General features: G+C 37.9%; 1 protein-coding gene across 1 annotated transcript in view; it reads left to right on the top strand.

Annotated features, from left to right (window-relative positions):
* The window catches only part of LOC124619409 (26S proteasome non-ATPase regulatory subunit 12), a 95,817-nt gene that overhangs the window by 50,373 nt on the left and 21,219 nt on the right, over positions 1–24,225 (top strand). Inside the window, exons 6-8 of the mRNA XM_047145767.1 lie at positions 8,701–8,925; positions 23,376–23,553; positions 24,041–24,118. Coding sequence (XP_047001723.1) covers positions 8,701–8,925; positions 23,376–23,553; positions 24,041–24,118 — 481 coding nt within the window. The remainder of the gene's footprint in view (positions 1–8,700; positions 8,926–23,375; positions 23,554–24,040; positions 24,119–24,225) is intronic.

Raw genomic sequence — 24,225 nt, 5'->3', positions numbered from 1 at the left:
ACGTCATTCTGATGAGCATGACATCAAAACTGTTTACATTTCTAACAGGTCGTGGGAAAACAGTGTGTATGGTGGTTTGAAAAGCATTAGTTTCAAAGTAAATTTCCTTTTATGCAAGATGAATTAAGTTTCGTGTGACTGTGCAATGAATTTCTTAAATTGTGAAGACCAGCCATTTATGCCACCATTTAAAATTTTACTTGCACATTTGTGTTTGATATACCTTAAATTGTAACACTTGCTAAAAAAGATCAAGTTCCAAGATTAGCTTTTAATATTAATTGTAGTTCTTTCATCAATTACAAATTATGCAGTAGCAATGGAAGATTAGATTAAATTCGGTTTTCATTCCACAGACCCAAGAAATGAGATGATTCTCGTGGGTATGGAACATGTCAGAAAGCATAAAAATATAAAACATTTGAATATTATTCTACCCTGATCATTTGTCAGTAGAATACTGTTCGGTAAAATGGAATAGCTAATATCTTCAGAATTAACATGCTGCCAGAATGAAACATTGTTATTCACTATTAATAAGTTTATCATATGATGTTGTTGTTGTTGTTGTTGTTGTTGTTGTTGTTGTTGTGGTCTTCAGTCCTGAGACTGGTTTGATGCAGCTCTCCATGCTACTCTATCCTGTGCAAGCTTCTTCATCTCCCAGTACCTACTGCGGCCTACATCCTTCTGAATCTGCTTAGTGTATTCATCTCTTGGTCTCCCTCTACGATTTTTACCCTCCATGCTGCCCAAAATACCAAATCTTGACTGTTGTCACCAAGTGCTGTCAAAACTGAAATCTAACAGACATTTTTACTTAAGCTGGCTTAACCGTCTCTGTTAAGATATTCATCTGTAGAGTACGAGGAGTTGCCTATCAAAAAATCTCAAACTCTGTTTAAACCATGCTTTGTCTGAAACTAAGTTTTTAATGGTTGCTGGCAATTTATTGAAATTTTGTGTTCCTGAGTATTGGACCTCTTTTTGGACTGAGGTAAGTGATTTTAGGTCTTTATGTGGATCGTTTTTATTCATAGTATTGATACTATGTTTTGAGCTGTTGGTTGGAAATAGAGATATATTACTTGCAACAAATTTCATTAAGGAACAAATGTACTGAGAAGCAGTGGTTAGAATACAAAGTTCCTTGAACAGGTTTCTACATGATACACCACAAATGATTCTTATCAGACACTTTTGCTCCCTAAAAACTTTTGCTCAGTTTGATGAATTACCCCAGATTATGATCCCGTATGACATAGAATGAAAGTAAGCGAAGTATAAAAGTTTTTTTTATATTTGTATGTCCTACATCTGACATCATTCTCACCGCAAGTACAGACTTCTTTAGGCGCTTAAGCAATTGTGTGGTATGGCCTTCCCAACTGAATTTATCATCAAGTTGTAATCCCAGAAATTTAACAATGTCAGCCTCGTCGATCTGAATGTCTTCGTATGTTATACATATGCTGGAAGGAAACCTCGTACAGGTTCTGAACTGCATATAGCGGGTCTACCCAAAGTTTAATGACATTGAATTGGCGTTGAACTGTTTGTTAATGTCCTTGAAAATTCGATTAGCAGCAATTTCTACATCTGTACTTGACATGCTACTTATTACAGTGTTTGTATTATCTGCAAACAAAACAAACTTAGCATCTGGCAGTCTAACAGACGAGAGGTCATTAATGTGTACAAGAAAAAGTGATGGAACCTTGAGGAACATCGCATGTAATTAATTCCCAATCAGATGAAGCACAGGTATTTTGCAATGACACCCTTTGTTTCCTGTTAGACTGATAAGACTCAAACCATTTTGCAGCATTGCCAGTGACACCATGATATTCTAATTTACTTAAGAGAATGCTGTGGTTCGCGCAGTCAAAGGCTTTTGACATCTCACAGAAAATGCAAGTAGCCTCTAATTTATTACTTAATAAATTAAGTACATTCTCACTGTAAGTGTAAATATCTTTCTCTATATCAGAAACCTTAAGAAATCCAAACTGTAGAAAATATAATTACCCTTGCGGGAGAGAGAGAGAGAGAGAGAGAGAGAGAGAGAGAGAGAGAGAGTGCATAGTAATGAAAGTTATAATTATACTTGTCAGAAATAATCAGCTGCTGCAATGTAAGCTGTGCTCTTAGGATCCTAGTTAACCACACCATTGAGGAAAGAAAGAAAAAAAATTTTGATAAACAATATTACATGCAAAAGCTTAGCTTTTCTTGTAGCTACATTGCATGTATACTAATTTAAAAATTTACTTTATCTATTTGTGTGTTCAGTACTTAACAGTGATATTGCTATTGGCTTACTACATAGTGTGTCCTATGCTCCAAATATCTGCTGTCATTGGCTGGTGGGATCATGTGACATGAGCTGTGATTGGCTGACAAAAGCACCTAGCCATCTCAGCACTGAAGTGCTTCACAAGCTACTATTCTGTATTTGCTAGACTTCCTGTTTATACTTTCTTAATACGAAAATGTACAGCATAAATGTTGCTGCGCATCAGAGATCTTTTTCAAACCGCAGTGCTTTTTATAGTGTCTCATTTCCTAAAGTGCTGGAATACTCTATGCTGCTGTATAAAACCTTCACAATTCAGAGGGTTGACATGTTTTATAGCTGTGAGGGAAAGTATATTGTCACTTACCATGGAAAAAATGTACTTTCGTCAGGGATATAGCGTATTTTCAAACAGGAAAAAGTGAGTTTTTAACCAGGAAATTTTTCCCCCCACCCTTTGTCTGTGTATACCCCCTGTTATACTGTCTAATCTACATGGATCTAATTTTATACATTCTGTATTTACAGTGTGACTTAAAAACTTACCTTCACTACAACTGAATTGCATTTTTGAAAGCTTAATAGTTGTTGCATATGCATATAACCTTGTAATAATTTATCTTACGTTTGAAGATGTTCAATCCAGGTTTTGTAAATGATTACCATGTCATCCACATAGACTAAGACATTTTCATGTTGTTCTTCACCAGTTTTTTATACAGTAATAAATACAGATACTGAGATATTGAGCCTGACTGGTAGTACTTTCAAGTGGTAGGCGTGACCTTTGAAAGGAATGCTGTGTATTTCCTAGACTGCATTTAACTTAAACTGCCAATACCCAGAAGTTAATCCCGCATCTGGCCATCCTGATTTAGGTTTTCTGTGATTTCCCTAAATCGCTCCAGGCAAATGCCGGGATGGTTCCTTTGAAAGGGCACGGCCAACTTTCTTCCTTAATCCATCCAATGAGACTGATGACCTCGCTGTCTTGTCTCCTTCCCCAAACAACCCAACCCCCCCCCCCCCCCCCCCCCAGAAGTTAAGTCCATTGTGCTTCTATAATTCGCTCCTGTCAATTTTGACAGTAGCTTGTTAATGACGTGAAGCCTATCCTGTTTTGGTTCTGTGATTTTGTTCATTGCTCTGACAACCGCACTGTTCCATCTTCTTTTCTGAGAACTATTAATGAATTGTAACAATTATTTGATGATTCTGTTATGTCCCATGAGACTGTTGTACTCATTTCTTCTTTTACAGCATCTTTTGCTGCTATCAGTATGAGATAGAATTTTGCAAAAAACTTTTCATGTGGGTTTATTTTAAGTACACACTAAGTCTTTAATCATCCCAGATTTTAAATAAAAAATGCCTATATGTTTAATCAATAATAATATTAGGTCTGACTTCTCATGTAGTGGACATTCTTGGAGCTTTGTTAACTACATCCATTACATCTTCCTCCTCAACTTTCATAATACAATCATATATAGAATTCTCTGTACTACTCTACATAATTATTTTAGTAATTTCCACACCCCCCCCCCCCCCCCCCCCCCAATTGTGCAGGGCCGTTGCATCAAAATGTAATGTCATCCTTGTCATATTTTACCCATAAGGAAATATTAGTAAACACTCATTAAAATCCAACATAACTTTATATTCTGATAACCAGTGAACTTCTATAATTATTGGTACATTTCATTTCACCATAGTATTAACAACATTGGGTATTCAAAGGCATATTCCTGTAGACTAAATTTCACCAACAACTCGGTATGGATTCCCTTACCAGTCGTCCATATAATCCCTACTATTTTTACCCCATTTACAGGTCGTCTAAGGAACGGGTACAACATGTTTTCTGTTCTAATAAGTGTTGATATACTGCATGGGTTTCACTACCAGAATCCACAATAATGATCACTGGGATGGTGCTCACAGCTCCATTCAGTTTTAGTTTTATATATGTGTCAAGGCTTTGTTCCTTTTCAGACAATATACTTTTCCCCATATCTTATCCTATTAAATTAGAATACATTATCTGTTTCTTGTTTTCAACTGGTCGTGGGGACCGAACTCCTACCCAGACACTTTGTAGTTTTCCCCTTCTGTAGATTGGAATTCCCAATTATCATTGATGTTATTGGTCATGGTATTACCTCTCCACTGCTGTCTTACTACGTATTCCTCTGTTCATTATTTTGTGCCCAAACATTTCTTGATTATTGGCTGCTGTAGTTACTCCACTTATCATTATTAGATTTGGATATGTTACCATTAGAATGCAACTGCTCTGATTATTTTTCTGTAGCATCTAATGGTTAAAAGACAATATTATGAAAAGGATAGATTGCTACTCACAATATAATGGTGAGTAGCAATCTATCCGTCTCATAATATTGTCATTACTCCATCCGGGTTTTCCATTCTTTGATCTAATCATTCAAGGTAGTCTAAGAGACAATTCACCTTTCCTTAATCTCTATCCAAGAGCTTCTCTCTCAATCACCAAGGCTTATAATTACTACCAGCAAATGTTTCCTCTAAATGTGTCATTGAGATACTTAGCTTTATTTAATTGGTGCTCCACACAGTCTCGGTAGCCTTCCCAGTTACTAGTATTGTACTGTTAATATCCCAATAATTCCAAACATAATTTCTTTTGATGAGCTCCATCGCTCTAATATGTTGATTTAAATTCACACTCAGTCACTGTAGGTCCTAAATTCATCCAATGTATGAGTAAGAGTGCCCCATTGTGCAATGTTTTCTAGTAAATGAGTGATGAAAATTATATTTTATTATGTCCACTCCATGTACTGGGTAACATTCCTTTGAATGCTTTCAAGAAAATTACTGGATGTATGTTACCAGTTGTGGAAAACTTCAGAAATTTATGGTTTAATCTCCTGCTCAACACAGTGGAAAAATCATCTGTGTTAGCATTTGACTTACCTGTAATTATATCAATGTCTTGGTTCTTTCTTTCCTCTTTATGTTAATAGTCTGAACTCAGTATGTCATTGCTTGTGTTATTTCTGTGTGTGTAACTGTTTGTCTCTGCTGAGATCATACGAATTCTCATTGGTAACAAATTAAAAGGTGGATCTGCTGAAGTTTTTATCATATCCACAGATTGAATATACATACTATTAATCAAAACTTTCTTTTACATTCTGTCTTTTGTATTCTGGGTTCTAAATCATTAATCAACAACATAATTGAATCTGTGTGTTTAATTGTTATGTTCTGTGCAATAGTTTTTCCTTGAACAAGTGCCTTCACTGAAGTTTCTATCCACTTAAGTAAATTGGCCCACGCGTCGTCTTTGGATGTACATAGCTCAAGTTACTGTCTATATTATCTTCTACTATCTCCAATCATTAATCTATCTCTGCTGCGTGATTGAATCCCATATCTAACCTCCATTCTAAGTAATCCATCCTCTCATTTATTTGCAGTATAAAATCAGACATCTTCTTTTCCATAGTTAAAAATATATCATTCATTTGCTCTTCAGAGTTGTGTCTTTGTTATCTATGTGTATGAATTTATTTTCAAATACCATAAACTGTTCATCATTTTATGTTCAAGTTGCATAGACCTATCATTTGTCTCTGAAAATTGTTCAGATACTACCTGCATAAATCCCTCCATCTTCATACTTTCCTCTGTAGATGACATGATTGTGTCTTCGTTTGCTGTCACTGTGGAACTGTCGATGTAACGTAAATTACAGTATGTACTTGATGATAAGAAATACACATTCTTTACCCTAGGCCTTTTGTTAGTTGTTGTTGAATTCACAACAAACAATAATTGAAACTACAAAAAAGTTCATAAACAACATGCCTGACCCACTGGATAGTTGTTAATTACTGCTGATGTGCAGTAGTAGGGGGATAGGACAGCTGCTTGGAGTCCCAAAGTGCTGTACTGCCATTATTGAGACACTGCTAACTGCCGTTGATGCATTCACCGACTGCGCTGATGGATGAACGTAGCCACAGACACTGGGTCGTAGTGCCAGTTACTCTTGTTGTGAAGATGTTGACGACTCACTCAGCCGATGCCAATAGGGCATAACTAGCACACACGTATCGGAATCTGAGCACTTAACATCAGTTAATTAAAGATACATTGACATGACAGCTGATTGATTTTTGTTGATCCATGTGGCAACCCCTTATGGACTAGTGTTGCCACGTATAAATAGCTCATATTTTATAAAAAGTAATCTCCATGTCTACAATAATATTTTTTTAAAATCTTCTGAATTTACAGTACAGATGTCTGTCTTCATCTGCTGCATCTACCTTGAATTGTGTGCAACTTTGTCTGGTTCTGCATCCTGACCTTAGGTAGCACTGCACAACAAGCGCATCACTCCAGAAAATTTCATTGTAATCGATTCAAATTCTTGATCTTGTTTGCGTCTAGCAAATGTCGTATAAACTTAGTGATGGCCGCATGCTGGGCTGGTTTCAAACCATTTATCATCTTCTTCCCACTGTAATTTAAGTTCCGAAATCACTCCTTTTATGATATCGTAATTTGACTCTTCACTAAGATTGTGTGGCTGGGTTGCCACTTGGAAGGGTTCGTGCCAATGAAGTGCAACGTCTTGCAGCTAGGCCCCAGCGCTGGTTTGGACAAAAGCTCTGCAAAATCTCAAAAATCTTCTTGTGAAGGTTACCTCAGTACTAATAGAAAATGTGTGTCCTAGTGAGAGACTTGGTTTATTAACCATGCATTAAATCATAAAAAATCAGAATATTCATTTGATAACTTTTTTTCCTAGGCTCATTAGCATCAAATCTGAACTGACTAAATGCTTTACTCTGTATTCCTGATATCTGTTTCAATTTTTGAGAAGTCCATGGCATAGAATGTCTCCAGGAAGGACTCCATGGTATGGTACATGGCATTACAGACTAAAAGGAGGCATTGTATGATGACATAAGCACATTGTAAGGAGGAGGAAGAGGAGGCGGTATTGTATGATGACATAAGGAGACCTCCCATCACCACACAACACTCCAAGAGTACCTCAGATATAAATTTACTGCCATACAGAAACAGCAACACACTAATATTTTAACTAAAGAGTAACAACTATATTTGGGCTGAACCCAGTTGAAAATATCTGACTTGCCCAATTATACACGACCATGGAGGGTGTAAGTGGTATTCAAATGCTGATATATATTTCAAAAAAGGAACCTGTACCTTCACAATAGTCTAAGTCATTGGTAAAGCAGGTGGAAGACTTCAGTTCATTTGTAGTGTTAGAAAAATGCAATTAATCCACAAAGTAGACTAGCTGATTGCATGCCAAACACTCATGTGATCCATTGTAGAGTACTGCTTAAGTGTGTGGGGACCCATACAAATAGGACTAACAGGCGATGTTGAATGTATGCAAAGAAATGTAGCTTGAATGATTACAGGATTATTTTAGTCACGAGAGTCACAGAAACACTGAAAAACCTGAACGAATAGATGCTTGATGGTAAAAGCCAACTACTCTCTAAAGCCTACCAACAAAGTTTCAAAAAACAGCTTTAAGTGAGGAATCTAAGAATATAATAAACACCCTTCGTATCACTTCTGTGGTGGTACCCCGCAAATGAAATGACAGTGTTCCAAAAGACTTTCCCGGCTCATAGTGTTCGCAAAGGCAAGTTAGACTAATTACATCAAGCACAGAGAGGTTTAAACAAACATTCTTCCTGCACTCCCAACTTGAATGGAGTGAGAGGAAGACCCAGTAACTAGTACTGTGTTAACTATCCTCTACCATACACTTCACCGTGGTTTATAGAGTATGGATGTAGTTGTGGATTAATAACGCATTGATTTAGTTTTATATTAATGTTACAATTGGAATTGCAGCTACCCAATTGCCACCAAAAAATCTGTTAACCATAACAGCAACAACATGTATGAAAGCCTTTTCATTTGGATATATAGTTGGGAAAATAATTCCAACAGGAAATGGTGCTCCATACCATGCCAGGAAATACATGTTAAGAGTTTCAGTAGTTATTTTATATCTCATAATAGGTTGATTTCAGTTCCATGCAAATAATTTGTTTGGCTGAACATTTGTGGCAGAATAAGACCATGTGTCATGTGAAGGAAGATCTGAATACAGTGATATTCCATTTCAGATTATACTGACCAAATATCTTTAACATTCTGTTTGCAGTGACTTCTATTCTGGCTATCAATATGATAGCCATGCTCTCAGGTATCATTTAGGAAGGCAGTCTCCATAAAAGGAAAGGTTTCCACATGCTGATCCCAGTCAATTATACTGTTTTGATGTATCATTAATGTTAATAAATGTTGGAAGTGAAAATTTGTGTGCAAAAGAATATTTCTGTTTTTGCTTGCAGGCTCATGATTGAACTGGACCAGCATGAGGGTTCTTACTTAGCAACGTGCAAGCACTACAGAGCTGTTTTGAATACACCGTCAGTGCAGGAAGATGCAGACAAGAGACAAGAGGTGCTTAAGAATGTTGTACTATATCTTGTCCTGGCCCCATTTGATAATGAGCAAAGTGACCTGACACATCGTGTCTTGCAAGAAAAATTACTTGATGAAATTCCGACATACAAGTGAGTACTATGGCAATTGTTTTGAGAATTGCAGTAGCCAAAGTTTCACCCAGAGCTCCTCCTATAATTGCAAATACTGCTCCTACAGATAATACATGATGAAAGTGCGCTAAGACACTTTTATTTATTTACTTGTATTTTGGAGATCAAAGTCCTGAAAGGTGACTTACTTTTCCTATTTTCATTTACTAATGTCCTGCATCGTCATGTTCTTGTGTAACTCGTCGTTTAGTAAAGTGTTTGTTGCATGTAAGTGTGTAATAAAGATAAATTTGTGATCACTCTAGCATCTCTTTTAGACAACTCTTTAAAACAGTTGACATGCTGGCGAGAACTTCAACGTACATTTTCTGCCTATGGAGTTTGCTGTCAACAATCGTTTGCACTTTGAAAACAACTGTAATATTTGTAAATATAACACAAAAAGCAGAAGTGATTTACACTAGGATCATTCCATGCCATGTGGTCTAAAGACTCTCACTTGACAGTCATGGATTTTGCTGATTTTTTTGTGAATATTCGCTCATGTTACCATTGAACATTGTTCATACCACAACTCTCAAAAGTGCACCTTCAAGTTTGTGGCAGTTTTGAAATATCTCCAGCAGTATTTTCTTGAAACAAAGAAAGCTAGACCATCTTGTACAACTTTTTACTCTCTCTTCTACATCTACATCTCTTTAGTGAAGTAATAAAAAAAGATGTTGTGAGCAATTTTCATATGAATAATTTGAAGCAAAAATCAAACAGTGGAAAATCCAGGATGGAATGTAACAATATTATGAGAAGGAAAGTTGTCACTCACGATATAGTGGAGATGCTGAGTCGCACTAGGTGTAACGTGTGTGTGTGTGTGTGTGTGTGTGTGTGTGTGTGTGTACTGTTGGCAAAGGCCATTGGCTGAAAGCTTTAAGTTTGAAACTCTTTTTATTGTGCCTATCTGTAGCTCAGCATTTCCGCTATATGGTGAGTGGTAACTTTCCTTCTCATAATATAATTAGAAGCAAAGATGGCCGAAAAAATGTGTGTTTGAAATAAGTGTTAAGTTTGGCTTTTTATATTTCCAGAAGTAATTACAGGATAACTCTGAAACTTTGCACATAATAACTAAACAATACATGGTTGTTGTTGTTGTTGTTGTTGTTGTGGTCTTCAGTCCTGAGGGTTTTAGAATGTAAAATTACATTCTCCTACTGCTTTCCAGTAGTTTACTTATTGAGGGCAAAGTTGACAATTTTTGTAAAAACGCATAAAAAGGCTATTTTTAGCCCACTTTTACAAAAGAGTCCTCTGCTAACTTGTAGTGTTGGCAGAAGAGCCAACACTGTTTTTCTAGAGGAGGCCGAAATGCACGAGTTTAATTACACGCTGACTGGCGTTGGGTCTGGAACAGGTCAGAGAAATAAGACTAGCAAAACAGGAGGTAACTGGTAGAATACTTAACTTTAATCCACAATTGTAGAAAATCTCTCTTGACGGTACATGTTATAACCACAATATATATAGCAAAGGATTATGGCGCCTTGCTAGGTCGTAGCAATTGACGTAGCTGAAGGTTCTGCTAACTATCGTCTCGGCAAATGAGAGCGTATTTGTCAGTGAACCATTGCTATGAACGTCAGCTGTACAACTGGGGTGAGTGCCAGGACGTCTCTCTAGACCTGCCGTGTGGTGGCGCTCGGTCTGCATTTACTGACAGTGGCGACACGCGGGTCCAGCGTATACTAATGGACCGCGGCCGATTTAAAGGCTACCACCTAGCAAGTGTGGTGTCTGGCGGTGACACCACATAACTCTTTTAAAATATCTTCACTAGAAAGACCATGTTCTAAACCAATTAAAAAGTTATATTTGTTTTTGCAATGCAAGCTTATAAGGTCCTAAAAACAGTTACAAAGTGGAGGTGCATTCGAAAGATGCCCATATTCCACTGGTAATCAGATTGAATCTGACATCTTTTGTTATGTTCAACAATATTGTAATAATCTCTGGGGAAGGTAATATTAAAAGTTATTTGTTTATTTTTATTTTATGTGTCCAGGACTTAGATATACAAACTGATTAAAATGGAACATGATAAATGAAAGTGTAGTACAGTAATACAAGATGCTGGAAGTAATAACATAATGCAGCAAGACATACATGGTTTTCTATTAAATGGACTGCAAGCTCCAGAATTCCATGGTTTTGATGACCTTATGACTTGTTGCATAAAGATGTTCTGTGGTGCAAGGATCTGGCAGGTTTCTGCAGGCCAGATGTTGTGTGTCCTGTAGGTTACCACACTCACATAATTCCTCATCAGTGGTGTAGTCCTTTCAGTTAATGAATCTTGCTATAGCTCTGTTTGACGAGTTCCAGGTGCAGATGGAACTGCTGCTGATTTGTGCATGAAGCTGCTCCTTGACCTCAACCTAGGTCTTTGTGCTTTATGTCCGAACAGGGGATACATGATGTCAGTTTCCTGCATCTTTTTATCCATTTATGTGGCTGTTCTTCTGGGGATGTTAGGTGGTGCTACACCTACAATTTGAAAGATTTTGGTGACAGGAGTTGGTCGTAAGGAGCCAGTCACAATGTGTCCAGTCTCATTCAGTGACATGTCCACCTGTTAAGCATGTGTGGAGTTGTGCCAGACTGGTGGTGCATATTCTACTGCAGAGAAGCTCAATGCCTGGGTGGATGTACAGAGCGCATTAGGCTGCAATCCCCAAGTGGTGCCAATAAGTTTATATATGATGTTTTCCTGAGCAAATACTTCAGTCTTGTTTCTTGGCAGTGATCTTTGAATGTGAGACTATAATCCAACTGTACTCCCAGGTATTTTTTAGTATCACCATGGCATAGCTGTTGCCCTCTCCAGGTAATACTTAACCTCCTCCTGGCTTCTCGGATTCTCATATGGATGGCACAGAGCTGTGTCTTTCTGGGATTTGGCTTTGAGTGGTTATCATCGTAATGCTTACTGAGATCCTCGAGAGCTGGTGTCAGCTTCGTCTCCACTTCCTCAAAGGTTTTGCCTCGAGCTGCAGTTGCTGTATCATCTGCATAAATGTTCTTGTTCCAGGGTTGATAGGCTGGTTGTTAGTGTAGTTGTACAGCAGGGGTGCCAGTATGCTACCTTGAGGGAGACCATTCCTCAGGGTCCTCCACTGGCTCTTCCTGTTATGCAGAATGACAAAAAACCTCCGGTTTTGTGGCAAACACTGGATGACCTGTATTAAGCGGTAGTCTTTCATAGCTAAATATACCTTTGTAATCAACTGTTGTGATTGACATTGTCATATGCTGCTGGAAGATCTTTAAGTGCCACTCCTATGACTTGTGCTCTTTTGTATCCATCTCTACATACTGAGTCAAATTGAGGATTTGACCACAGCATGACCTTCCTGGGCAGAAACCCAACTGCTCATTTATAAGGTTTTTATCAACATCATTTGAGATGCAGTTCAGAATCGGCCTTTCCAGGACTTTGTACAGTTGGCAAAGAGAAACTGGTTGAAAGATTTTAAGATCAGTTGGTTCCTTTCCAGGCTTCAGAGGTTATGCAACTTTGGCTTTGTGTCAGATCTTAGGAATCTGTAATTTTGAAATGCAGGTGTTCATTAAATTTTAGATCCATTGCTTTCTAACTGACCCAAACATTTTTATTTGCTCTGGTCTTAGATCATCTGGGCCTGCTACTTCATTGTTCTTCATGGATTGAAAAGCTGCTTTCAGTTCTTCCATGGTGAAGGGAGTATCAGTTTGGTCTTCCTCATCAATGTCTCTTTGAAGCTTCCTATCCACAGTTCTTTTAGTTTTCCCATTCAATAGTGGTTGATGTTTGTTTAGGTGTTAAATTAAATAGGCTTGGAGGAGAACTTGTGGGGTCACTGTTAAGTTTCTTCAGCAGCTTCCACACCTTATGGCTGTTCTGTTTCACGTCTACTCAGGTCACTACACCACACCATTTCTCTCTTCTTGTTGCTGATATAACATCAATAGTTCCTCACGTGTCTTAGTTGTTTCTTCGTGGAATGGGTCAGCTTCAAATAGGTGTTTGTATTTCCGTAGGAGAGATCTTGAATCATTATCGAGTCCAGGGGTGTAATATGTTCTGCATCCTCTAGGAATGTATCTACGAGAGATGATTTTAAGTAATTTGATAAACTTATCATACATCACTGGGTTTGGCTTAAGCTTTATGGCTTCTTTATTGAGTCTGTGGTTGAACTACTCCCGTTGTGCTCATATAAAATTGAATAGTCTTTTAAATTGAGCAGTTTCTGACTACACCATTGCTGCCACAGTGAAGATCACTGGTTGGTGCTGAGTGTGAGGAAGAGACCCCAAAATTTCCTTCTTTGCCTTCTGGGCAATATGGTCACTAACAAATGTGTTGTCAGGGTTATATTGTCCGTGCCATGTCCCACTGTTAAAGAAGGATGGCAACTTCTGCTCATGTATTAACATCAACCCTCCATCTGTTTAGCCCAGTGTTCACAATATTGTCCACTCTGATTAGTCTCTGGAAACCCCAAGATGTGCTATGGCAGTTTAAGTCATCAGTGACCGGCTTTATGGCTGAGATTGAAAATTGGAGCATTCTATGAACTTGAACTCGGCATTTGATGGTTTATAAACTGATGTCACCATGCATGACTGGATCTCAACAACCCTGATGGTTAGGGAATGAGACAGTCAGAAGAAGAAGAAGAAAAAAAGAGGTTGTTTTGTCACAATTCATCATGCCATTTTTCAACCTGTTTTTCTGCTGTGATAACAACAGAATCCAACTAGTAATAAGCTTCAAAATTTATCTGTGCTTTACCAAGGCTCTGGGTGTAATGGCAGTAAAATTATTTCATACTAGCTGCAACTCATATCTTATACACTACCACATTGTTTAAGTTGTGGGTAAGTTCATACCAGTCTACCTGACATTTTTTGGTCAAGAATGTAGAGAATTTAGAGTATGTCTTTTTGTTGTGCAATGCATTTGACATGATAGTTTAATTACAATTTAAAGTATAGCGTAGTTTGCAGTTTATTTGAACTGATTAAAAATTGTCTAAATGTGTTGCAATGCTCCATTGTCGCTTAACCACAGCTTATTTGTTTTGAAGTGAGAAAGCTAGCATCCTCATTGCCATAGGGCCCATATTCGATAGCTGCGCAACGGCAGCTGCCAATTGATTTCTTTATCACAGGTTTCCAATCTTGATAAGGGTTTCTTGACACGGAATCCCAAGCGTGATGATACATTGCTTGAAGTGCCAGTGAACAAAGTTAGAAGAGGTCTCTCTTAGGATCCTAAGCTTATATTTCCTTCAACATAGGTGAATTTTATACAAGTTTCATTAATTTGCTGTTGAATTTCATGAAGAAAATTATACAGCCAGCCGGATGACATTACTGAGGGTGCTGGAATAACTGCAATAATGTGCTGTTTCAGAACACATCCCTTGTCACCCCTTGAGGGCCAATAAAATGAAGGTGCTGTATCATGTGGATGCATAAGGCTTATTAAAGTATCCTTCTAGTCAGTGGAAGTCTCCTAAAAGATACCTCTTATAGTTTTGTCCTCTGACACATCAAGAAATATATAATCAGGCTTAGAATTATGTGTAAAGAAACTCTTATCAGGCTTGGGAACTTGTGGTAAAGAAACACACCATAGCTGCTGTTGCACAGCTATCGGGAGTGGCCCTTTCGTAATAGAAATGCAGGCTTTCTCACTTGAAGACAAACCAGCAGCAGTTAAGCCATCATGGACCATTTCAGCACATTTCCACATTTTTCTTTACTTGATCTCACATTCTAGCTATCAGGACTTTGGATATTAACTTCCCCAGAGAGTACTACATAATTGTAGAATGCAATAAAAGTTGTCATAGTTGAGTACCAGTGTGATATGGACATATTTTAAATGCACCTCTACCTTGGCATTGTTCTTTAGGGCCTTATATTCTTGCATTGCAAAACCAGATCTAATTTTTTAATATGATGTGGGCCTTATATGCTCACACTGCAAAACTAAATCTAGGTTTTTAGATGATTTAGAACATGACCTTTCTTATGAAGACTTTAAAGAGTTTGCAGAAGACTTTCTTTTTCCCATTTTTGGCATTTTTTACAAATATCGTCAACTTCGCCCTCAATTTGTAAGATATTGGAAAGCAGCTAGAAAATGAAATTTTATGCTCTAAAACTTTCTATTAGTAAGTTAATATGAGTAAAGTTTCAGATCTCTCCTGCAATAACTTCCAGAGATACAAAAAGCCATACTTCCTCAATTCAATGTTAAATTTAAAAGTTCTGTTCTTTATGGGACGGTTGGGAAACTGACTCGTAAAGAAATTTACAGAGGTACTCCTATTATTTGTTGACTGTGCCATGTTTTCTTCCATTCTTTATTATATTAACATTAGTAAATAATTCTTGTCCACTGTGAATGTATTAGAACACTGCATCTATTGAAACTGAAGATAATTTATAATGAATTGGCTGCAACCAGTTGCTTTTATAGACATTGAAGGTGCCTAACATTCCACCTTCAGATATTTACATTTATTTCAGGTAACGAACATTGTTTCTGTACTAATGACATTGCAGAATTTTACAGTGGAAGTTTTTGAGACAGCTGTTGTCAACCGTCATAAGTAAACAGTGTTCACAACATGTAATGAATGTAGACATCTGAAGATGTGGTGAACACAAAATGAATGTACTCTATAAAACATGCTTTTTGAAGCATAATTTGTTGTTGTAGCATGTCAGGGAACGTGTGCTATTTATATCAGCGCATCACCCTATAAACATTAACATCTTGGACAGTATGGTTTTGACTTAATGCGTTTTGAGTGCTGCTGTAGCATTATGTGGTGAGGCGGTCCCTGAGCTTAAAAAACGATGTGAATCTGACTTGTGGGTCGCTAAAGGTTTCTCATGCCTGCTCTACAATATGAGGATTGTAGAAGAAAGGTTTTCATACGTACAAGTAAAACTGTCAAGATGGGAAAAAGTGTATATATATTTTAGTGTATTGTCAGTTCACTTTTTAAAGAGCTTTGGCATGGCAACTATCAAGAATTGGTTTCGATATAGTTGCAGGGGCAACAGTCTGGATGATTGACTGATCTGGCCTGGTAACACTAACCAAAATGGCCTTGCTGTGATGGTACTGCGAACGGCTGAAAGCAAGCAGATACTACAGCCGTAATTTTTCCCGAGGGCATGCGGCTTTACTGTATGCTTAAATGATGATGGCGTCCTCTTGAGTAAAATATTCCGGAGGTAAAATAGTCCCCCATTCGGATCTCCGGGCGGGGACTACTCAAGAGGATGTCGTTTTCTCAGGAGAAAGAAAACTGGCGTTCTACGGATCGGAGCATGGAATGTCAGATCCCTTAATCGGGCAGGTAGGTTAGAAAATTTAAAAAGGGAAATGGATAGGTTAAAGTTAGATATAGTGGGAATTAGTGAAGTTCGGTGGCAGGAGGGACAAGACTTTTGGTCTGGTGAATACTGTGTTATAAATACAAAATCAAATAGGGGTAATGCAGGAGTAGGTTTAATAATGAATAAAAAAAAATAGGAGTGCTGGTAAGCTACTACAAACAGCATAGTGAATGCATTATTGTGGCCAAGATAGACATGAAGCTCATGCCTACTACAGTACAAGTTTATATGCCAACTGGCTCTGCAGATGATGAAGAAATTGATGAAATGTATGATGAGATAAAAGAAATTATTCAGGTAGTGAGGGGAGACGAAAATTTAATAGTCATGGGTGACTGGAATTTGAGAGTAGGAAAAGGGAGAGAGGGAAACATAGTGGGTGAATATGGATTGGGGGAGAGAAATGAAAGAGGAAGCCGTCTGGTAGAATTTTGCACAGACCATAACTTAATCATAGCTAACACGTAGTTCAAGAATCATAAAAGAAGGTTGTATACATGGAAGAATCCTGGAGATACTAGAAGGTATCACGTAGATTATATAATGGTAAGACAGAGATTTAAGAACCAGGTTGTAAATTGTAAGACATTTCCAGGGGCAGAGGTGGACTCTGACCACAATCTATTGGTTATGAACTGTAGATTAAAACTGAAGAAACTGCAAAAAGGTGGGAATTTAAGGAGATAGGACCAGGATAAACTGACTAAACCAGAGGTTGTACAGAGTTTCAGGGAGAACATAAGGGAACAATTGACAGGAATGGGGGAAAGAAATACAGTAGAAGAAGAGTGGGTAGCTCTGAGGGATGAAGTAGTGAAGGCGGCAGAGGATCAAGTAGGTAAAAAGGCAAGGGCTACTAGAAATCCTTGGGTAACAGAAGAAATATTGAATTTAATTGATGAAAGGAGAAAATATAAAAATGCAGTAAATGAAGAAGGCAAAAAGGAGTACATACGTTTCAAAAATGACATCGACAGGAAGTGCAAAATGGGTGAGTAGGGATGGCTAGAGGACAAATGTAAGGATGTAGAGGCTTATCTCACTAGGGGTAAGATAGATACTGCCCACAGGAAAATTAAAGAGACCTTTGGAGGAAAGAGAACCACTTGTATGAATATCAAGAGCTCAGATGGAAACCCAGTTCTAAGCAAAGAAGGGAAAGCAGAAAGGTGGAAGGAGTATACAGGGTGTTACAAAAAGGTACGGCCAAACTTTCAGGAAACATTCCTCACACACAAATAAAGAAAAGATGTTATGTGGACATGTGTCTGGAAAGGCTTAATTTCCATTAGAACTACTGACAGCCTTGGGAGAGCCAGTCCTGACAAAACTCTACCATCTGGTGAGCAAGATGTATGAGACAGGCAAAATACCCTCAGATTTCAAGAAAAATATAATAATTCCAATCCTAAAGAAAGCAGCCGTTGACAGATGTGTAAATTACCGAACTATCTGTTTAATAAGTCACAGCTGCAAAATACTAACGCGAATTCTTTACAGACGAATGGAAAAGCTGGTAGAAGCCGACCTCGGGGAAGATCAGTTTGGATTCCGTAGAAATATTGGAACACGTGAGGCAATACTAATTCTACTACTTATTTTAGAAGAAAGATTAAGGAAAGGCAAACCTACGTTTCTAGCATTTGTAGACTTAGAGAAAGCTTTCGACAATGTTGACTGGAATACTCTCTTTCAAATTCTAAAGATGGCAGGGGTAAAATACAGGGAGCCAAAGGCTATTTACAATTTGTACAGAAACAAGATGGCAGTTATAAGAGTCAAGGGGCATGAAAGGGAAGCAGCAGTTGGGAAGGGAGCGAGACAGGATTGTAGCCTGTTCCCGATGTTATTCAATTTGTATATTTAGTAAAGGAAACAAAAGAAAAATTCGGAATAGGTATTAAAATCCATGGAGAAGAAATAAAACCCTTGAGGTTCGCCGATGACATTGTAATGCTGTCAGAGACAGCAAAGGACTTTGAAGAGCAGTTGAACGGAATGGACAGTGTCTTGGAAGGAGGATATAAGATGAGCATCAACAAAAGCAAAACGAGGATAATGGAATGCAGTCGAATTAAGTCGGGTGATGCTGAGGGAATTAGATTAGGAAATGAGACACTTAAAGTAGTAAAGGAGTTTTGCTATTTGGGGAGCAAAATAACTGATGATGGTCGAAGTAGAGAGGATATAAAATGTAGACTGGCAATGGCAAGGAAAGCGTTTCTGAAGCAGAGAAATTTGTTAACATTGAGTATTGATTTAAGTGTCGGGAACTAGTTTCTGAAAGTATTTGTATGGAGTGTAGCCATGTATGGAAGTGAAACGTGGGCGATAAATAGTTTGGACAAGAAGAGAATAAAAGCTTTCGAAATGTTGTGCTACTGAAGAATGCTGAAGATTAGATGGTTAGATCGCGTAACTAATGAGGAGGTATTGAATAGAATTGGGGAGATGAGGAGTTTGTGGCACAACTTGACAAGAAGAAGGGACCGGTTGGTAGGACATGTTCTGAGGCATCAAGGGATCACAAATTTAGCATTGGAGGGCAGCGTGGAGGGTAAAAATTGTAGAGGGAGACCAAGAGATGAATACACTAAGCAGATTGAGAAGGATGTAGGTTGCAGTAAGTACTGGGAGATGGAGAAGCTTGCACAGGATAGAGTAGCATGGAGAGCTGCATCAAACCAGTCTCAGGACTGAAGACAACAACAACAACATATGTTGAAAGATTATGTATTTATTTGTAATGATATTCACTCATTTCCGTCCACTACCACTACTTCTGATATTTTCATTGCCATACTGTTTACAGGTTAATTTACTGTGTTGTGACTTCATATTCAATTTCTGTATGTCAAAATTAATGAGTCTGGTGCTGCCTCATTGATTGTGACACCGTCAACTCCCTCCATTCCTGTTCATGGAAAGAGAGCAGCGAGTCACAGTTGAGCTTGCAAAATGATGATGAATGTTGTTAAATGCCACAACTCAGACAAACAGCAGAACAAACTGCTACACCTGCTGCTGTGTACACTGGAAAAAATGTGTCCAGCTTAAAGAAACTCTTGAAGTTTACTAATACTCATCCTGGAGAACTCCAAGAAAGGGGAGGAGGAGGAGACTTTCAGTAATTCTTATATTCAGCAGTCCTAGTCAATGAGAGAAATAAGACTGGCGTTCCCGATTCCTTGTGGAAATGAAAGTGATTTGTGAAACAGTTAACAATATTTTTTACCTTTGTGAGACTTGGTTTGATGGTAACCTGATCCTACATTGCTTCAAAATTACTTGTATTTGCAAGTGTAGGTTTCAAAAATGGTCTATTCTGAGAAGCTTAGCATCAGGTCTACAGTAAATCTGTCAAAGGAGACTACCAAAGCCCATTGAATTCCATGAACTTCAAGAAATGGTTTCAGGAATTATTTTTGCCAAACCTTTTTCCACAGTGGGTGACTGTCGCGGAGAGTGAGCTCTGTAACATCAGGCAGCTTGACAAGACACCAATAAAAAAGATTGTGATGGAGTGGCTACAGAAGAGGAGAATCAACTGTGATAGCAGTATGAAAAAAGGGGCTCTCTTCCCCCTGATTGAATTGCACCAACAAGTGGAGAAAATTTTCCTCATCGACGAAATTGGCTTAAAGTCTAGGCAATAAAGTTGTCTGCTTACCATTGTACAATTGTGATCTCAATGCAGTTGAACGTGCGTAGGCAAAAGTTTAAGGATATTTTAGAGAATGTAGTGTGACTGGGGACATATCCAGTGAAATCCTACAAAAGCACACAGATGCTCCCTTCAGAAAAGTGTTACTGCTTAAGACTAGTGTGGGTACTGTAATAGGGTAACATGATTAGAAACTGAGTACTGTATGAACGGTGCCATCATGGAAGTTACCATTGGTGATGTAATTATTAACATGGCCACAACTCGCTCGAGTGGTGATGAATTGGAACAATTCAGGATGATGACTGTGTTAGTTACCACACAAATGAAATGGATAGCCTAGAGTAAATCTGTGTGTAATGTTTAGGTGACTGGATGTAGATATTTTCTGCAAAATTAAAAATAAAGAAGTCATTGGTAATGTATTCAGTGTTAGTAAATTTTATGTCCATCACCCTAAGCTAGATTTGAGTTTAATTTCATCTGCCCACAGTGTTTGAAGGTGCTTTAGATTTATTAATGACATTAGACATTCGTATTTGCAACTACTAATAAACGTGAAAGCAGATGACATTTCCAGGTGTAAGTGGAATCAGGCAAAAAATGCTACCACTCACAATGTTTAAATGAGTGAAATGAAACATCTGATCTAAAACTGTAAGTACTTTTAGTAGTAATAAGTAGCTTTTAAGTACCTTTAATAACAAATTTCATTTGTGCAGTAACTGGTACATATTTTATATCAAAGAGTATTTTCAGTGGATATATCTGATTTTAACCAATTTCAAATACATATACGAGGGTCACTTCAAAAGAAATGCACACTATTTTATTTTAAATCAACTGCCTTACGCTATCTTGGAATCAGTGCCTGTACGCCAGCACTGTAAAATTCTGGATCAACCTGTTGGAACCACTGTTTGGCAGCGTGCACAAGGGAGTCATCATCTTCAAACCTTGTTCCATGAAGAGAGTCTTCCAGTTTCCCAAAGAGGTGATAATCACATGGAGCCAGGTCAGCACTGTTAAGGTGGGTGTTTCAGTGTTGTCCATCCGAATTTTGTGATCGCTTCCATGGTTTTTTGACTGACATGTGCCCATGCATTGTCGTGCAACAGCAAAACATCCTGCTTTTGCCTATGTGGTTGAACACGACTGAGTCGAGCTTGAAGTTTCTTCAGTGTCATCACATATGCATCAAAATTTATAGTGGTTCCACTTGGCATGATGTCCACAAGCAAGAGTCCTTCGGAATCGAAAAACACCGTAGCCATAACTTTTCCAGCAGAAGGTGTGATTTTGATTTTTTTTTTTTTTCCCCCCTTGGGTGAATTTGCATGATGCCACTCCATTGATTGCCTCTTCGTCTCTGGTGAAAAATGATGCAGCCATGTTTCATCACCTGTCACAATTCTTACAGGAAATTCATCTCCACCATTCTCGTACTGTTCCAAAAGTTTGCTGCATACTGTCTTCCTTGTTTCTTTGTGAGCCACTGTCTTCATCCTGGGAACCCAGCTGGCACAAACCTTTTTTAACGCCAACACTTCAAGTATTCTGCAAACACTTCCTTCACCTATCCCAACGTAGCGTTCATTCACTATAATGCGTCTGTCAGCGGTCACCAATTCGTTAATTCTCTGCACATTGTCTGGAGTGTGTGCAGTACGAGGCCTGCCGCTGCGAGGACAATCCTCAATATTGCCATGCCCGCTTTCATCACATAACCTGCTTGCCCACCGACTAACTGTACTGCGATCAACAGCAGCATCTCCATACACCTTTTTCAACCTCTTGTGGATGTTTCCCACTGTCTCGTTTTCAGAGCACAGGAATTCTATGACAGCACGTTGCTTATGACGAACATAAAGTGTAGCAGCCATCTTGAAGACATGCTGTGATGGCACCACTCATGGGAACAGGTTGAACTAAGTTTAAAAACAAGCAGGAAGGATGTATCTACACACTGTAAAACTTTCACACATGCAGAATGAAAACTGTATTTTTACAAAAATAGTGTGCATTTCTTTTCGAGTGACCCTCATATAACATTACTGTGATCTCGATCCCTATGTGTTAAAGTACATCTGCTGCTTTTTACGAACACAAAGACTTGCTTAAAAAGCTGTTGATACCGACTGAGGCCATTGGACTCATGTCGAAACAGTTTGTATCAACAACACTGAAGAATGGCTCTTTGGAAAGTGAATATACAATATTTTATTTTGCAAAAAATCTGATTTACCATTACATTGAAAAACACACAGAATGAAATAGATTTTTAAGTAATCCTCAAAGCATCAGCTATCACTTGGGGAAATAAATATAATGCAGTTTTTATTACTTTGTTATTATTTGTTTTTGTAACAAATAATAGCATTTTATTTTTTTCCCTTTGAGAATCTAAAATAAATTTTTTAAACTCCAAGTTCTCCAAATAATATACTTTTGACCTAACAGAAATTCTAAGCAATTAAATTTATAAAAGAAACAGGCTCAATCAACGGTATTTTTAAAAAAGTTCAGGTTAATAGAATTTTTAAACATCGTTACATAAAGTAGACAGAATTTCCAATGGTAATATTTTTTTTTTCTGCATAGAGTAGATCGACTCCTCTGAAAATTGGCAAATTTTTGCGGTTGAGGTCTTTGAACATTTAACTACAGCAAGCATGTGAGGACTGGGAACAGGGTAAATATATTCTGATTTTGTCCTATGGAATAATGGCAAAGGTCCTGAAGGATATGTAAATTGTAGAGTAACGTCATGTTCTGTTGTGTTTAGGACAATGATTGTCCCAGAGTACAACAAACTAGAATATTTACAAGTTACATTTGATGGAATAAAAGTTTCTTCTCTCACAAAGTTTGCCAATTTATTCCTTAACTTACATTTCAAAGTAGCCTTCACATCACTGCTCATCCTCCTCCCACCAAAGTTCTCAAAACAATCTGATGACTTAAAGTTATGGAAATTTCTGTTCCCAGGAAATGTTTGATGTTCTACTAGGTGTTCTGCATGCTCAGAATGTGTCTGATTTACAGACTCCTTAGAAGTAAATTAAAATAAAACTTAACTTCGGTGGAGTTAACGCTACAGAACTGAAACGATCCGACAAATGTCATCAAATATAACACAGAGATTCTTAACTAATCCTTCACCTTCAGTTACTTTTTTTGGTAAATTATAATAGGATATATGATGCAAACATGTCTGATTTGAACCATTTCTTGCCACAAACCTTAGTAAGAAATTAAATTTGCATTTACATTTTCATCAAATTGACATCAAACAACAGGGCAAGATTTCATGATCATTGTTCATGTTTCTGTTGATATACAGGGAGCTACTTCGCCTGTTCACAAATCCAGAGTTGATCAAATGGTCTGGCCTTTGCGAGATCTATGAAAAGGAGTTGAGGCAAGGCTCACCACAAAGTAAGCCCACGTCTGTGTTCACTGCTGACTCAGAACAAGGACAGAAGAGGTGGCAAGATTTGAAGAGCCGTGTTGTTGAGCATGTAAGATAATAAACTGTCTTGTCTAGTTGTCATTTACATCTGTATTTTACCAGTTTACTTTGGATAAACAGATTCTATATTCCATATTCTGCTTATAAAGGAAAAGTATGTTCCATAATATTAACTAATTTAGGTAAGTTGTTCCCAGCTTAGAATGCCATCACCAGACTATAACAAATTCTGTTTTTTATTTTAAGCACATCTCTAGCTTGATTACATTTTAAAGCTGGGGGTCGGGGGAGATGTAGATATACCAATATCCTCCCCCCCCCCCTCTCCCCTCCCCTACCCCCCCCTCTCCCTACCACCCCTCATTCCCTCAATTTTTTCATTGTCCTTCCCTCACTTTGATGATACCCAGCCTCTGTTGTTGACTATAGTTCTTATCTGCTGTGATATGACTGAATTGAATTAGAAGTTTGAAATGAAATTAAATAATAATATTGTTTTAAAAAATCTATGTTTTTTTTCTTTCCTTATTTTGCAGAATATCAGAGTAATGGCAAAGTATTACACTAGGATAAGTCTGAAAAGAATGGCAGAATTGCTGGATTTGCCCATTGAGGTATGTACAGTGTACTTACAGTGTGAAAAACTTTGATCACATTTTCGTATAGTGCACCGCAGATCTACTAATAAAGAATTGACTCTCTCTCTCTCTCTCTCTGTGTG

This window comes from Schistocerca americana, chromosome 6 (genome assembly GCF_021461395.2).
Source record: "Schistocerca americana isolate TAMUIC-IGC-003095 chromosome 6, iqSchAmer2.1, whole genome shotgun sequence".
Taxonomy (NCBI): Eukaryota; Metazoa; Arthropoda; class Insecta; order Orthoptera; family Acrididae; genus Schistocerca; species Schistocerca americana.
This window is presented reverse-complemented; position numbering and strand designations above follow the sequence as displayed.